Source organism: Oryzias latipes, chromosome 16 (genome assembly GCF_002234675.1).
Source record: "Oryzias latipes chromosome 16, ASM223467v1".
In the NCBI taxonomy this organism is placed as follows: Eukaryota; Metazoa; Chordata; class Actinopteri; order Beloniformes; family Adrianichthyidae; genus Oryzias; species Oryzias latipes.
This window is the reverse complement of record NC_019874.2, coordinates 9,547,381-9,565,199: the sequence shown is the minus strand read 5'-3', so window position 1 is coordinate 9,565,199 and position 17,819 is coordinate 9,547,381. Positions and strand designations below refer to the sequence as shown.

The window sequence follows — 17,819 nt, the reverse complement described above, 5'->3', positions numbered from 1 at the left end:
ACAGCATGCAAAGGCCACACAGGAAGGAAGTGAATCAGTGAGACTGCTGACCACTACACCACAATGCAGCCTTCTGAATATGTTTTTTATTAGCAAAACTATAACTGTGTTACAACAGCATTACATATGGAAACAGCATTCTGGGGTTTCTTAGATCAGTGGTCTCCAATTGTTTTGAAGTTACAGACTGATTTCATGTCAGACAAGATTTTCATGGCTGATGCTGACGTCTAAATGTTCCCAGAAAATATATTTTTCCTTAACAAAATGGTTTTTCCCTCTGGTGTAAAACGTTTATAAATATTTACAGATACTGAGGATTCAATATAGCCAAGCTTCTGATTTGTGTTCATTTATTAAAGACAAAATTTTAGTTTTTTTCCCCAATAGAAAAGTATTTTAACACTGAAACAACTCAATTCAGGGCAAAAAGATGAACCCTAGAGGATTATCCCCGGGTGACTTTCACCTGTGTAACGGTTTCAGTTTCTTTGTGTTTGGTTCCTTTATTTCCTGGATAGGTTTCAGTTACTTCCTTTTATTTTGTAGTATTTCCTGTTTTATTTGTTGTTTGAGTTTTACCTTTCCCCATCAGTCCTGAGTGTTTCCACCTGTGTCTTGTTGCCTTGTATGTATTTAAGTCTTGTCTTTCCCTTCCTCCTGGGCTGGTCCATAGTTTGTAATTCTGCTCTTCCCCTGCTTTCGAGTATAATGAGTGTTTCAAGTTTCGAGTTTTGGTTTGCCTGCTTTAGCAGTGGTTTTTGGTTTGTTTAGTTTTATCATTAAAAGCCCTTGTTCCTGGAACTCCTGCCTCCTCTCCTGTCTGCGCCTGGGTGCTTCAACCTTCCCTCACCGTGACAACCCGAGCAAAACTATTTACATGAATTTCAATGTGTCTGGTTTCAAGCAGTCTGTGCTTTCACCAGGGAAGTCTCACATGTCCCAGGAATGGGTGGACCAAAGATCAAGTTTCTAGTATCATTTTATTATCTTTTATTTAGGAATTTTTTATCTTTTAAATTCCTAATGTTTTAGTAATTTTTGAGCATGCTTTTAGGAACTTCCTATGTTCTTTTTCTTACACATACCACAGTTAAAAATAAAAAAATAAAACCACTCTAAGTTATCATGTTTTGATCTATTCTTTATGACAAGTACTCTTTGTTGGGTACATTATGTTAGGTAAAATTTACACAGCAAAAGGGATTTAACTTTTTATACTGAAAGTTTTCTAGGGTTATGCAGTTTTTAAAATACAATATTGACTTTTTGTGAATTCTTTAAAACAGGGGAGTATTTTGGATGCTAACGTTTCTTCATTTAGCTTTACTGTAGGAAATTCTAAATTGTCCCGGTAACAAGTTTTCACAAAAGTAGCTACTGCTTAACTTGACTGACCCAAGCCAACCCCAGGACATCATTCTTGAAGCTCCCAAGAGTGCTGGATCTGCAACAAAAAACAAGAAATGTGTCAAATTTAGGTCCAAAGAGGAACTGAAAACAAACTTCTTCTAACATTTTTTCTTTTCTCTTCTTTTCTTTCACAAACGATTGTTCTCAGGGCCCAGCTAAGGAGACAACTCTAAAATCTCATCCCTTCTGAAATCTAAGTGTGATCATTTCTAGATCCTTTTAACTGGTGAAAATCTTCTGTGCTCCTCCAGTTTTGTTTGATTCCTTAGAGGAACCATTATGTTTCAACCATAAATAATGAGCACCAAAAACTTTAATAAATGAACTTCATTCGAATCTTTGTTAAAGGAATTGGGATTAAATAAAGCCAACAGACAAATCCAACAATATAGGGTATAAGGTTGCTGTTGGGACAAGGACGACATCTTGTCTACACTCCACAGACCTGTTTGAAAGTATTTCTTTGTACTGTATGGGTAGTCTTTCGTCATGATTGATTAAATACTGAAACAAATGTCATTTGACTGACAAATGTGATGAATGATAAAGCCTTAGGAGATGTAACATCGCAGAGATGTGTAGGAAATTCGTATTTCCATCACAATTCTGCGATACTACATTTATTTCATGTTATGATGCGCATGTGCGGAATCAGAAAAGGGTTTGGCATTCATGCATTTTGTTATTTTTTGGAAATTGTGAGGTAGAAATCGCTACACAGAGACTGAGCTCAGATAACTTCTTCTCTGCAACCTTCTTATATTTATGCTGGTAAACAAAGAGTCAATGAGGACATGTTTTCTTAGCGGGGGCACTTCAAGTGCAGAATCAACTGCCCCCTGTGACTACTGCACAAGAGCACAATTCAGCCAGTCTTTGTCTTCTAATGAGGAGCTGAGATTTTTTTGACGTTTTTGCAATAATATAAAAACAAGAGAACACAAAGAAGGCCCAGTAAGAAACAATCAAAAATAAAAACTACAATAATTACAAATGAGAGGAGGGGGTTCTCAATTTATTTGCTGTCTCTAAAGCAACTTACCTGAAATCAAGTCTTGGGTTGAGCCGGTTCGTCCTCACAGAGCTGCTGTTCCTCCATCCTCAACGTCTAGAACTGGAGGGTTGTTAGCAAACTCATTTGACCTCATTGAAGCCAACCTCATGCAACCTTCCGTCTTGTCCTTGTTTTCTATGTATCCATGCAGAGTGCTGTAGAAGTGGTCTTTGGTACTGAACTTATAGAGTGAGGAAATCTTCTCCCAATCCTTATTGCAGGGGGTGACAATTTTTGCCGGCAGGGTCTGATTAAAAAAGCTCGTCAGGTTCCTCTTTGCAAGCTCTTTGGCATGTTTAATTGAGTAGTTGTTCATGAGGTCATTCTCTTCCTCAGTATAATTCTTCCAAAACTTTAGCTGCAGGTAGCTGATGGGGGAGAAGCAGTGAGCCACACAAATCATCAACAGGTTGGATATCATGATGGAGGCGATGACCAGCCAGCCCAGAATCTGTAGTCACAAACAAGCATGAGGGCTGGCTCAACACTTCTACAAAACATAGAAAGCCTGACCCAGCCATAGAGGCCACCACACTGTTACGCTACAGTCACAACTCAGGCGACAGCTGGGTGGCCACAGGGCGGGGACAGCCGGAAGAAGCTCTGATTGGACGATGTTTAAATGTCTCTGGATGGCGACTGTACATGTCTAGATGGCAACTGTACATGTCTAGATGGCGACTGTACATATCTATTTGGCGACTGTACATGTCTAGATGGCGACCGTACATGTCTATTTGGCGACTGTACATGTCTAGATGGCGACCGTACATGTCTAGATAACAACCGTACATGTCTAGATGGCGACCGTACATGTCTAATTGGCGAGCATACATGTCTAGATAACGACCGTACATGTCTAGATAACGACCGTACATGTCTAGATAATGACCGTACATGTCTAGATGGCGACTGGACATGTCTAGATGGCGACCGTACATGTCTAGATAACAACCGTACATGTCTAGATGGCGACCGTACATGTCTAATTGGCGAGCATACATGTCTAGATAACGACCGTACATGTCTAGATAACGACCGTACATGTCTAGATAATGACCGTACATGTCTAGATGGCGACTGGACATGTCTAGTGCCATCGGCCACCTGGTAGCCGTTGGGTATTTAAAAAGCGAGCAATTCTGCACCACTGGTCATTCACAATTCAGATTTTGAGCAGACATTAGAATCAATTCACATTTACATATTTAGACAATTCAATTAACACATTTAGACAACATGCTTCCCAAGAAAGCACAATGTTTTGTCCTTTTCGTGTTCTTCTCAACATCGACCGCAATTTGTCAATCCACAGGTCTCACAGTTGCTGTGGTGCTGTCAACACTGTGATCAGTTTTGTGCAGCATGAATGCCGTCTCCTTATTTGGACCACGGTGGCTGGGATCACCAGATTGTCGTCCAGTCATCGCCGGGCCCCCGGCCCATATCATCAGCCCTCATGGAGAGTCACCACTGCTACTGTACGATTGCTATCTAATGGACAGTAGCAGTGGGAAGTTAGCAGGGTGGCTGGAGGGTGGCAGTCTGAAATCAGGCAATCAGACTATTTTGGCAACCTTGGCAACCCTTCTATCAGTCAACTAACGTGCTGATGCCTTCCTGCCACCTTCCTGCCACTGAACTGCCACCGTGCCATCTCCAAATGTGTCCGGCCGCATAAAAATGCCACTACAACCTCCTGATCACAAATGCCACCGCACGGCCACCTACAGAATTTGTTGAAAAACTTGCATAAAGGTTGCCACGCTGTGGCATTTTGGGATATGTGACAAGATGTAAACGTCATCTTCAGAACATCATCTTCACCAAAGACTGCCATCACTGACTCATCTACTTACCATACTGTTCTTTGCACTGTTGTCACTTTAACCATCTCATTGCTCTTTTGCACTATTTAGATTGCTATTCTTCTTCTTATAACTGTTATTTTATCTATTTTACTTAATTTATTTTATTTTATAAGCAGCTTGCACTGTGGGTCGAGAGGAAAGTAATTTCATCTGAGCTATATGTTATGTGTAGGCATACTTGACAATAAAGCTGACTTTGACTTTGACTTGACTTTGAAATATCATGCAAAGTCAGGAAGAGCAACTGTGATGGTGTAGGTACCATAACCGTTTGGCCTGGAACTTCCGTTCGGGGTCCTGGGACTAATGCTGACATCACATTCTGTGATTGGCTGTCCGTTGGTGACGTGTCAGATAGTGATTGGTCTGGACAAATGACGATACTACCATAGAAGAAAATATTATGAAGTCTCTTGTAAACAAACAGAGTTCAGACACAGAGCGAGATTATCTTCTAAACATGCTTTTATTATTGTTATGATTATTATTGAATGCATGTTCACTTATAGTTTTTTTAATCCATGCTCCCAATGCTTTATTATTGGCAGAACGCACCCGGAAGAACAACATTTAGCTGCGCTAAAAACCTTTTCAGCCACGGCTGAACTTGAACTGGAATAACAAGCGGATTGTGGCAAAATCTCTTTATAAAAATTACAAAGAATATTGTCAGACACAATTTATGAGGGAAAATAACTTTAGGTTACAAAAGGGAACGTAAAAGGAAAATTTGTAGAGCCCAAGCAGATCTCTACGCTACGTAGTTTGTCCAAGTAGGGCTACCGTAGTGTGACGTAAATAACCTTCAGTTGAAAGGACCCCGAATAGTTATTCCAGGCCGAACGGTTATGGTACCTGCAATGGCAGCATACCCTGCCACACCCACAACAAAATGGCGGTAATTTCCCATCCAGCACTGCACACTTTCTTTTTCTTTTTATTATATCAGATTCTTTATTCTTAACTAAATGCACACATATCTTTGAGTTAAAATATACATGTATTCTTTGGTTTCAGTGTTTATTGGTAACACAGACATATACATATATTGTTTAGGTTACTCATTTAGATTTGTTTTTGAGTTGCCAGTTCTGAGAGTGCTACTGGTCCCTACGGAAGTGGCTGAGGTTCTACTCCTGGAGCTGTGCTGTGAGGCCTAGCAAAAGAGGAGCTCAAGTCCTCACAGCCTCTAAAGGCGTCAGGCAATTGGGCAGGCGCCATCCACAGAGGTCTCCAAGGAGAGAAACCATGGACTTCTTTAATGTTTATTTACTTTGCTTCTGTTGGTCATTATTCATTTTGTTCTACTTTTGATATTTTTTCTTTTCCACTAAGAGACCAAGTTTTGTGTTGAGTAGTTGTTCATGAGGTCATTCTCTTCCTCAGTATAATTCTTCCAAAACTTTAGCTGCAGGTAGCTGATGGGGGAGAAGCAGTGAGCCACACAAATCATCAACAGGTTGGATATCATGATGGAGGCGATGACCAGCCAGCCCAGAATCTGTAGTCACAAACAAGCATGAGGGCTGGCTCAACACTTCTACAAAACATAGAAAGCCTGACCCAGCCATAGAGGCCACCACACTGTTACGCTACAGTCACAACTCAGGCGACAGCTGGGTGGCCACAGGGCGGGGACAGCCGGAAGAAGCTCTGATTGGACGATGTTTAAATGTCTCTGGATGGCGACTGTACATGTCTAGATGGCAACTGTACATGTCTAGATGGCGACTGTACATATCTATTTGGCGACTGTACATGTCTAGATGGCGACCGTACATGTCTATTTGGCGACTGTACATGTCTAGATGGCGACCGTACATGTCTAGATAACAACCGTACATGTCTAGATGGCGACCGTACATGTCTAATTGGCGAGCATACATGTCTAGATAACGACCGTACATGTCTAGATAACGACCGTACATGTCTAGATAATGACCGTACATGTCTAGATGGCGACTGGACATGTCTAGATGGCGACCGTACATGTCTAGATAACAACCGTACATGTCTAGATGGCGACCGTACATGTCTAATTGGCGAGCATACATGTCTAGATAACGACCGTACATGTCTAGATAACGACCGTACATGTCTAGATAATGACCGTACATGTCTAGATGGCGACTGGACATGTCTAGTGCCATCGGCCACCTGGTAGCCGTTGGGTATTTAAAAAGCGAGCAATTCTGCACCACTGGTCATTCACAATTCAGATTTTGAGCAGACATTAGAATCAATTCACATTTACATATTTAGACAATTCAATTAACACATTTAGACAACATGCTTCCCAAGAAAGCACAATGTTTTGTCCTTTTCGTGTTCTTCTCAACATCGACCGCAATTTGTCAATCCACAGGTCTCACAGTTGCTGTGGTGCTGTCAACACTGTGATCAGTTTTGTGCAGCATGAATGCCGTCTCCTTATTTGGACCACGGTGGCTGGGATCACCAGATTGTCGTCCAGTCATCGCCGGGCCCCCGGCCCATATCATCAGCCCTCATGGAGAGTCACCACTGCTACTGTACGATTGCTATCTAATGGACAGTAGCAGTGGGAAGTTAGCAGGGTGGCTGGAGGGTGGCAGTCTGAAATCAGGCAATCAGACTATTTTGGCAACCTTGGCAACCCTTCTATCAGTCAACTAACGTGCTGATGCCTTCCTGCCACCTTCCTGCCACTGAACTGCCACCGTGCCATCTCCAAATGTGTCCGGCCGCATAAAAATGCCACTACAACCTCCTGATCACAAATGCCACCGCACGGCCACCTACAGAATTTGTTGAAAAACTTGCATAAAGGTTGCCACGCTGTGGCATTTTGGGATATGTGACAAGATGTAAACGTCATCTTCAGAACATCATCTTCACCAAAGACTGCCATCACTGACTCATCTACTTACCATACTGTTCTTTGCACTGTTGTCACTTTAACCATCTCATTGCTCTTTTGCACTATTTAGATTGCTATTCTTCTTCTTATAACTGTTATTTTATCTATTTTACTTAATTTATTTTATTTTATAAGCAGCTTGCACTGTGGGTCGAGAGGAAAGTAATTTCATCTGAGCTATATGTTATGTGTAGGCATACTTGACAATAAAGCTGACTTTGACTTTGACTTGACTTTGAAATATCATGCAAAGTCAGGAAGAGCAACTGTGATGGTGTAGGTACCATAACCGTTTGGCCTGGAACTTCCGTTCGGGGTCCTGGGACTAATGCTGACATCACATTCTGTGATTGGCTGTCCGTTGGTGACGTGTCAGATAGTGATTGGTCTGGACAAATGACGATACTACCATAGAAGAAAATATTATGAAGTCTCTTGTAAACAAACAGAGTTCAGACACAGAGCGAGATTATCTTCTAAACATGCTTTTATTATTGTTATGATTATTATTGAATGCATGTTCACTTATAGTTTTTTTAATCCATGCTCCCAATGCTTTATTATTGGCAGAACGCACCCGGAAGAACAACATTTAGCTGCGCTAAAAACCTTTTCAGCCACGGCTGAACTTGAACTGGAATAACAAGCGGATTGTGGCAAAATCTCTTTATAAAAATTACAAAGAATATTGTCAGACACAATTTATGAGGGAAAATAACTTTAGGTTACAAAAGGGAACGTAAAAGGAAAATTTGTAGAGCCCAAGCAGATCTCTACGCTACGTAGTTTGTCCAAGTAGGGCTACCGTAGTGTGACGTAAATAACCTTCAGTTGAAAGGACCCCGAATAGTTATTCCAGGCCGAACGGTTATGGTACCTGCAATGGCAGCATACCCTGCCACACCCACAACAAAATGGCGGTAATTTCCCATCCAGCACTGCACACTTTCTTTTTCTTTTTATTATATCAGATTCTTTATTCTTAACTAAATGCACACATATCTTTGAGTTAAAATATACATGTATTCTTTGGTTTCAGTGTTTATTGGTAACACAGACATATACATATATTGTTTAGGTTACTCATTTAGATTTGTTTTTGAGTTGCCAGTTCTGAGAGTGCTACTGGTCCCTACGGAAGTGGCTGAGGTTCTACTCCTGGAGCTGTGCTGTGAGGCCTAGCAAAAGAGGAGCTCAAGTCCTCACAGCCTCTAAAGGCGTCAGGCAATTGGGCAGGCGCCATCCACAGAGGTCTCCAAGGAGAGAAACCATGGACTTCTTTAATGTTTATTTACTTTGCTTCTGTTGGTCATTATTCATTTTGTTCTACTTTTGATATTTTTTCTTTTCCACTAAGAGACCAAGTTTTGTGTTGAGTAGTTGTTCATGAGGTCATTCTCTTCCTCAGTATAATTCTTCCAAAACTTTAGCTGCAGGTAGCTGATGGGGGAGAAGCAGTGAGCCACACAAATCATCAACAGGTTGGATATCATGATGGAGGCGATGACCAGCCAGCCCAGAATCTGTAGTCACAAACAAGCATGAGGGCTGGCTCAACACTTCTACAAAACATAGAAAGCCTGACCCAGCCATAGAGGCCACCACACTGTTACGCTACAGTCACAACTCAGGCGACAGCTGGGTGGCCACAGGGCGGGGACAGCCGGAAGAAGATCTGATTGGACGATGTTTAAATGTCTCTGGATGGCGATCGTAAATGTATAGATGGCGACTGTACATGTCTAGATGACGACTGTACATGTCTAGATGTTGACCGTACATGTCTAGATGGCGACCGTACATGTCTAGATGGCGACTGTACATGTCTAGATGTTGACCGTACATGTCTAGACGGCGACCGTACATGTCTAGATGGGGACCGTACATGTCTAAATGGGGACCGTACATGTCTAGATGGCGACTGTACATGTCTAATGCCATCGGCCGCCCGGTAGCCGGCAGGTATTTAAAAAGCGAGCGATTCTCCTCCACTGGTCATTCAACATTCAGCAGACATTAGAATCAATTCAATTCACACATATATACATTTTTAGACAACATACTTCCCAAGAAAGCACAATGTTTCAATCAATTTGTCAATCAATTTGTCAATCCGCAGGTCTCACAGTTGCTGTGGTGCTGTCAACACCATGATCAGTTTTGTGAAGCATCAAGGCCGTTTCCTTATTTGGACCACGGTGGCTGGGATCACCAGATTGTCGTCCAGTCAACGCCGGGCCCCGGCCCATGTTATCAGCCCTCATGGAGAGTCACCACTGCTACCGTATGATTGCTATCTAATGGACAGTAGCAGTGGGAAGTCAGCAGGGTGGCAGTCTGAAATCAGGAAATCAGACTATTTTGGTAACCTTGGCAACCCTTCTATCAGTCAACTATTGTGTTGATGCCTTCCTGCCACTGAACTGCCACCGTGCAACCTCCAAATGTGTCCGGGCGGCCACTGACCGATGTCAAAAATCTTTTGGTTGTCATAAATTTGCGGCCGCATAAAAATGCCACTACAACCTCCTGATTACAAATGCCACCACACGGTCACCTGCAGAATTTGTTGAAAAACTTGCATTAAAACTAGAACGCCAAGGATTTTTCACTCCCCCTGACTAATTAATTGAACAGCCTTCAATTAGCCACCTTTTATTTGTAAATGCAGCACCAACTACCCGATCATCTGGATGAAGACATGTCCTAGCTAACCACATTCTTTACTCAGATCAGGGTGGGCGAGGTTTTTCTGCTTCAAAAGAGCCTCCAAGCTCTGACAAACTTTGACTCCCAGTTTGTCAACTGAAAAACCAAGATGCCTTAATTTTACTACCCTGAGCAGACATTGAAAATGATCCTGGAGCAAGTCAACCTATTTGCCTCTGAGGGAGAAGAGATAGTCCTTTAGCTGGACTCAGACTGATATTTCTTTTGATAAGATTTCATGAACATCTTGTTCTCATTTGCTGATTCTAGCAGTTGTCTATCCATTTATTTTCTGTGCCTGCTCATACTTGTCAGGATCACAGGGGTCTGCTGGAGCACATCCCAGCTAGTCACAAGCAACTGGGGAGGGGTACACCCTGGATGGGTCACCAGTCCATTGCAGGGCCACATAGATAAATAACCAGGCACACTCACATACACACCTATGAGAAATTTAGTCATTTAATTTAACCACATGTTTCTTGGACTGGATAGGCAAAGGAGGCCTATTTGACATGTTTTGGAATTTATAGTTTCAACAAGAATTCAACAAAAAAACAAAAAGAATTAAAATAAACAAGTGAAACAACATATATCTTTACATTGCTGAAGGTTTTCATTGATCAGATCTAAGAAATCAGATCACAGATGAGGAGATTTCATTGCCATCAGGAAAGAGAGGACGACAGAAAGGAGACACACTGTGCCAACAGAAAAAGCAAAAGATGGCACGATGTGGCATTCAGAAAAGGTTGGGAGGCCTCTCCATCACAGCACAATTGAATGTTACACTGCTGAGGAAGAGCCAACTACTTTGGTCAGAAGTACGGTGTCGATTCGCTTACAGAGTTTCCTGTGTTTCCTCACTCTGAACATGCTGTAGACTATTCAGGACTGTGTTGTTCAGCATGAACGTCAGACAGAGGATGACAGCTAGTTCATGGCCCTCCCTGAACTAATGGGGTTCATTGCCATCCTCCTTGTGAAGGGGGGATAAAACTTCCATCCATGCAAAACGCAAGATGGTTGGCGAAAATGGGAAATCCACTGATCTAAAAAAAACTATGGTCAGAAACCACTTCAAAGATATCATGCGGCATTTACACTTTGATGTCAAGGGCACGCGCATGGAACAAGCTGGGACTGACAGGTTTCCTGCAATCTCCAATGTTAGTGGGTTTGTTGTTGCCAACTGCATCAAACTTTCAACCCAGGCAAAATTCACTGGGAGCTTCCAGAATCAGTAAAAAACCTCGCACAGGTACATGCGCGTGCTGAGAAGGCGAAAAAGGAATACCGTGTTTGGTGACAAGCTCCCATACCTGGCAAAGGGAAACGGGCAATATGCCAGGTGAATAGTCAGTACAAGAACAATAATGCCAGAGTGCGCTTTGTTGATTGCTACAAGTACACCATGTGACAAAAGCAGAAAGGAGATTTTGGGATAGTACCAAGTATGCGCAGAAAAGTAGTGGGTTGAAGATATGACTTTGACCACATGATTTCTTTGCTTGAACATTTCCGTATTATGTCGGTTAAGAAGTGTCTCTTGTGCATGAACGATAAATCTCAGCCAAAAAAGAAAAACCAAACTGTGGTGACCTCTTACTAGAAGTGACAGAGGTGAGGGGAAATAGTGAAAACTTGCGCAGCCACTTGGCTTGTCCTTTTTGCATGATAAAAGAACAATCTAATGGCTGTGCTGTTCATGTGCAAACTATGTTGAAGGCTGCTCTTTGGGCATGTAAATTTTAACTAATCCAGCCACTTGGCTGTCCCTTTGACATTGTAGGTAGAAAAGCCAAATGGCTGCCCTACAGACGTTCTAGTGTTAAGGTTGCCACGCTGTGGGATTTTGGGATATGTGACAAGATGTAAACATCATATTCAGAACATCATCTTCACCAAAGACTGCCATCACTGACTCATCTACTTACTGTTCTTGTTATGGCTCGTAACCGAAAAACCCAAACGCAGGAAGGACTCGAAACCAACTGTAGTGTAGTCAAAAGATTTACTCGAAAACTCGAGGAAAAAATCATCAGAGACACTGAACAAACAGGACGCTGCGACACTGAAAACAACAAGGACAGAAACTTAAATACCAAACACATAATCAGGAAACTGAAAACAGCTGAGAGGACAGGTGAACACACAGAGGGAGGAGGAGGAGGGTGCAGCTGCCAGCTGATCCATGACATAACCCCCCTCACAAAGTCCGGCTCCCAGTCGGACCCCGACGAGGCTGATCAGGGTGGCTATGGTGGAAACGGGCAATCAGAGCCGGATCCAGGACGTGACGTGCAGGCACCCACTGTCGATCAGCAGGGCCGTAACCCTCCCAGTCCACAAGATATTGGATACCCCGACCCACTCTCCTGGAGGCAAGAAGCTTCCGGATAGTGTAAACTGGACCGCCACCCACAATACGAGGTGCAGGAGGGGGCACCGGAGCAGGCTGAAGGGAGGAGTCTTTAGCAGGCTTCAGTTTGCACACATGAAACACTGGGTGGACTCTGAGGGTGCGGGGAAGGCCTAGCTTGACCGCCACAGGGTTGATGATCTTGACGATAGGGTATGGCCCGATGTAGCGGGGCATCAGCTTTCTGGAACCCCCTTTGAGGGGAATATCTGTGGATGACAACCAGACTTTGTCTCCCACCTTGTATTCCGGAGCGGCTCGCCTCCGGCGATTGGCAACTGCGGTAAGCCTCTCCTGGTTCCTTAGTAACTGGTGTCAAAAGTTCACCCAGACTCGTCGACAGCGCCTTACAAATGCCGCAGGACCCGAAACAGTGGCCGTCTGTTCCTGGTGCGGGAAGAGGGGTGGTTGGTAACCATACGCTGCGTGAAAAGGTGAAAAACCGGTGGAGTTGATTAGAGAGTTATGAGAGTATTCAGCCCAGGGTAGTTGGGATGACCAGGTGTTGGGGTTTTTTGAACACAAGGCCCGTAGGGTAGTCTCCAGATCCTGATTGCACCTCTCCACCTGGCCATTGGTTTGCGGATGAAAACCAGAACTTAGACTGACCTGGATCCCCAACAATTTACAGAATTCCTTCCAAAAGGAAGCTACAAACTGGGGCCCACGGTCTGAGACTATGTTTTGAGGAAGACCGTGTAGACGGAACACATGTTGAGCGACTAGTACAGCCATCTCCTTGGCGGATGGTAATCTTTGCAGCGGTATGGCATGAACTAACTTAGAGAATCTGTCCACGACAGTCATGATGACTGACTTTCCCTTAGAGCAGGGCAGACCTGTGATGAAATCCATGGCCACATGGGACCATGGTCTGGAAGGAACTGGCAGAGGATGAAGTAAACCAACAGGGGGAGTCCTAGGAGTCTTAACACTGGCACACACCGGGCATGAGGCAAAAAAAGCCCTAATGTCGGAAGACATTGTGGGCCACCAAAATCTTTGAGCCACCAGGAATGCAGTCCTAGTCCCTCCTGGGTGGCAAACCAAACGAGAAGAATGTCCCCATTTCAGGACTGACTGACGAAGGTGCGAGGGGACAAACAAACACTTTGGAGGACAACCTGAAGGTATACACGTCGGATCAGGAACAGAGGCCTTGACCTTGCGCTCCAAGGTCCACCGAGTTGCTCCCAGAACCAGTTTAGTAGGGAGAATGGTGTCGGAAGTGGTGGAGTCCTCGTCCTCCTCTCTCTGATATAAACGTGACAGAGCGTCTGGTTTGATGTTCTTGCTGCCAGGACGAAAAGAGAGGGTGAAGTTAAACCTGTCAAAGAACAACGCCCACCGAGCTTGGCGGGGGTTCAGGCGTTTGGCAGTCCGAATGTATTCTAAATTCTTGTGGTCGGTCCACACAAGAAAAGGTCTTTCAGCCCCCTCCAGCCAATGCCGCCACTCCTCAAGAGCCAACTTGACGGCAAGCAATTCTCTGTTCCCTATGTCGTAATTTCTCTCTGCAGGAGTGAGCTTGCAGGAGAAATACGCGCAGGGATGGACTTTATTATCAGAAGCCCTCTGAGACAGAACAGCCCCCACTCCCGACTCAGACGCATCCACCTCCACAATGAATTGTTTGGAGGTATCAGGCTGAGTCAAGATGGGAGCTGCAGAGAAGCGTCTTTTCAGCTCGGTAAAGGCCTTATCAGCTCCCTCTTCCCAGATAAAACGTACCTTTGCTGAAGTTAGTCTATGGAGGGGTGCAGCTACGCCACTAAAACCTCTGATGAACCGCCTGTAAAAATTGGCAAAACCTAGGAAGCGCTGGAGAGGTTTGCGCCCGGTAGGGACAGGCCAGTCCAGAACAGCCTTTACCTTGCCCTCATCCATCTGTATGGACCCCGGTGTGACTACGTGGCCGAGAAACTTAGTGTGGGTGGTGTGGAATTCACACTTTTCAGCCTTGCAATACAGTTGGTTCTCAAGCAGGCGTTGGAGTACGGCTCTGACGTGCTGCACATGAGTCTCGAGATCTGGAGAGAAGATGAGAATATCATCCAGGTACACGAACACAAACTTATTGATCATATCCTTAAGTACGTCGTTAATTAAACCCTGAAAAACAGCAGGTGCATTGGTAAGTCCAAACGGCATGACCAGATATTCAAAATGACCGCTAGGGGTGTTAAAGGCGGTCTTCCACTCGTCCCCCTCCCTTATGCGGACCAGATGATAAGCACTTCGGAGGTCCAATTTGGTGAAGATCTGAGACCCTTTTAGCAGATCAAAGGCGGTCTGTAAGAGAGGTAATGGATAAGTGTTCCGAGCAGTGATGTTATTCAACCCCCTGTAGTCAATGCAAGGCCGCAAACCCCCATCTCGTTTGCCTACAAAGAAAAATCCCGCTCCTGCAGGAGATGAAGAGGGACGGATTATTCCAGCCTGAAGACTCTCCTGAATGTACTCCTCCATTGCCTCCTGCTCAGGAGGATATATATATATATAGGATATATGTGGCCCTTAGGAGGTTGCGTCCCCGGTAGAAGGTCAATGGCGCAGTCATAGGGACGATGGGGGGGTAGAGACTTGGCCCGAATTGTACTGAACACTGCACTAAGGTCATGATAAGCGGGAGGAACAGCGTTGAGATCCAGAGGTTCAGGAGAAGGGCTCTTGACTGATGAGCGAACAGAGGCAGCAGTTAAGCAATTTAACAGACAAAATGAACTCCAGGACAATACACGCCCCGAAGTCCAGTCAATATGTGGAGTGTGTCTGCACAACCAGGGGAAACCTAAGATCACCTGTGGTTTCAAAGAGTCAACAACAAAAAAACTACGTAGCTCTGTGTGATTACCGGAAACAGTTACTTGAATATTAACCGTACGTGCAGACACATTATGGATGACAGACCCGTTAATAGCACGAATGAGTAAAGCAGGAGACAAATGTTCAACAGGAACCTTAAGCTCGGTTACCAACTCGTGAGAAATAAAGTCCCCATCTGAACCAGAGTCAATAAGAGTCTCCAGCTCCTTCTGGACTCCTGCATAGTTCATCAACACCTTGGTTGAGGGTCGTGAGGGTGACGAAAAAGAGGAAGTACGGCTCACCAGTTCCCTCCTTGCTGGTGAACTCTGGCATTTCCCGGGCAGGCGCGCACCAAGTGTCCAGACTGTCCACAGTACAAGCAGAGTCCAGCTCCCATACGGCGCCGTCGCTCAGCGGGAGTCAGACGTCCGGTTCCCAGCTGCATGGGCTCGGGGGGAGGAATGAACTCCTGGTTCGGAGTACTGGAACGGGACGGTGGATCACTCACGTGAAGCGGTGGGCGGAGGCTGGAGTTGCTGCGCCGCTCACGACCCTGTTCCCGCATCCTTCGATCGATACGCACCGCTAGATCAATCAACTCCTCCAGTTTCTCCGGGATCTCCCTCGCCGCCAGCTCATCCTTGAGGTTGCCGGAGAGGCCCTGAAGAAACACGTCCACCAGCGCTTCGTCCCTCCAGCGGGTGCTGGCAGCCAGAGTCCGGAAATCCACGGCGTAGTCTGCGGCGCTGCGCGCCCCTTGCTGGAGACGAAGTAGTTCCGAAGCGGCAGCTCTGTGGGGTGTAGTAGGATCGAACACCGTGAGGAGTTGGGTGGAAAACGCTCTAAAAGAGCGGCAGAGGTCGGCTCCCCGCTCCCACTCTGCCAAGCCCCATCGTTTGGCCCGACCAGTCAAAAAGCTCAGGGCAAATGCCACCTTGCTCTGCTCGGAGGGAAACTCGTCGGGATTGAAGTCGAAGTGAAGGCGGCAGGAGGTGATGAAGGCCCGGCAGTCCTCAGCTGTTCCGTCGAAGGGCTCGGGACGACCCAGTTGGGTTTGACGGAGCGAAGATGGAGACGGGGGAACATGTTCCAGCCTGGAGAGGCCATCATGGAGTTGTTGCATACCGGACATGAAACCCCGCATCTCCCGCGCCAGGACAGACAGCTCCTCACCGGCGGCTGAGCCTCCAACAGCGGATGATCCAGGTAGGTCCCCAAGATGCGAACTTCCTGCTGGGTCGGTCATGGTCGCAGCGTAATGTTACGGCTCGTAACCGAAAAACCCAAACGCAGGAAGGACTCGAAACCAACTGTAGTGTAGTCAAAAGATTTACTCGAAAACTCGAGGAAACAATCATCAGAGACACTGAACAAACAGGACGCTGCGACACTGAAAACAACAAGGACAGAAACTTAAATACCAAACACATAATCAGGAAACTGAAAACAGCTGAGAGGACAGGTGAACACACAGAGGGAGGAGGAGGAGGGTGCAGCTGCCAGCTGATCCATGACAGTTCTTGGCACTGTTATCACTTTAAACCATCACTTTAACCATCTCATTGCTCTTTTGCACTATTTAGATTGCTGTTATTCTTCTTATTATAAATGTTATTTTATCTTTTTTATTTTATTTTATTATTTTATAAGCTGCTTGCACTGTGGGGCGAGAGGAAAGTAATTTCATCTGTGCTGTATGTCATGTGTAGGCAGCATACAGTACTTGACAATAAAGCTGACTTTGACTTGACTTAGAAACATAATCTGCTACTATAAGCAGTCATAAGTCATGTTTCTTTGAATATTTTGAGCGGGTATCTTACCTGAGAATGAGCTCTGACGGTTCGCAGAATTTCCTCTATTTCATTTCCAGTGTTTCTACAAGGAAACGTTTGCAGCTCTGTAACGCATTTGGCTTCAAAGTTCACCCCCCTGCACACAACCTCAGTGTAGCTGGTGGAGTTGGCCCCCGTCATGGCACACTCATAATAGCTGCCATGCAGCAGAGCCACAGCAATCCAAGTAGACGGCGCTACCAGTGCAGAAGCACTGATTTGGAAGACAGTCACTCCCATGCTCTTCAGATTCCTCCAGTTACATAGCTTTGAGTTGCGATGGCAAAACCCTGTCGTCAGTTTCCAAGTCTTCTTACTGAGAATGATGCCAAGCAGCAGCAAGGCCAGGGCTGGCATCAACAGAAAGACTAAGCCGTAGATAAAATTCAGCTCATTGCAGGGACATTTGAAGGCTACCGATGAGAAGATCTGCTCTCCACATGCCGTTATCAGAGCAACCAATCCATATCCAAAGTTGGTTTGTTTGCTGGCAAACTTAAGAATTGCCTGAAACTTTTCCATGTCTGTACAGTGAAAGAGCAGACGCAGAAATACGAGCTCACTTTCACTTCCACCTCTTATACGTGTGGTTACTTCCTGAAAGCAGCGTCGAAAAGTTTCAGTATTTGCACTGTGATGACAGTTTGATTTGATTTGATTTGAAATGGTTTATTTCAAGCAATTAAGTAGAAATAATACACCAAAGCAATATAATCATCAGTTATACATTCATACAGTGACTAATCAAACTTACGATAATTAGAGATATTAATAAATATTGCTTGAAAGGGAGTGGAAGGAAGCAAAT

General features: G+C 44.8%; 1 protein-coding gene across 1 annotated transcript; it reads right to left on the bottom strand.

The window, feature by feature from the left end:
• Positions 1 to 71: 71 nt before the first annotated feature.
• On the bottom strand, positions 72 to 17,600 carry LOC101155014 (calcium homeostasis modulator protein 6-like). Its single transcript, XM_023964114.1, has 6 exons — positions 17,000 to 17,600; positions 8,591 to 8,760; positions 6,711 to 6,786; positions 5,742 to 5,839; positions 2,456 to 2,925; positions 72 to 1,447 (listed from the first exon to the last, which is right to left on the bottom strand). Exons 1-5 carry the CDS (start codon positions 17,531 to 17,533, stop codon positions 2,490 to 2,492), a joined length of 1,314 nt encoding a protein of 437 aa, XP_023819882.1. The 5' UTR covers positions 17,534 to 17,600; the 3' UTR covers positions 72 to 1,447; positions 2,456 to 2,489.
• Between the last annotated feature and the right edge of the window lie 219 nt (positions 17,601 to 17,819).

Coding starts and splice junctions, on each gene's coding strand:
- LOC101155014 (XM_023964114.1), bottom strand. CDS start 17,533: ATGGAAAAGTTTCAGGCAATTCTTAAGTTTGCCAGCAAACAAACCAAC. Junction 5,840..6,710: donor TTGACAGCACCACAGCAACT/GTGAGACCTGTG, acceptor TTGTGACTACAG/ATTCTGGGCTGGCTGGTCAT. Junction 2,926..5,741: donor ATCAGCTACCTGCAGCTAAA/GTTTTGGAAGAA, acceptor TGCTTGTTTGTG/ACTACAGATTCTGGGCTGGC.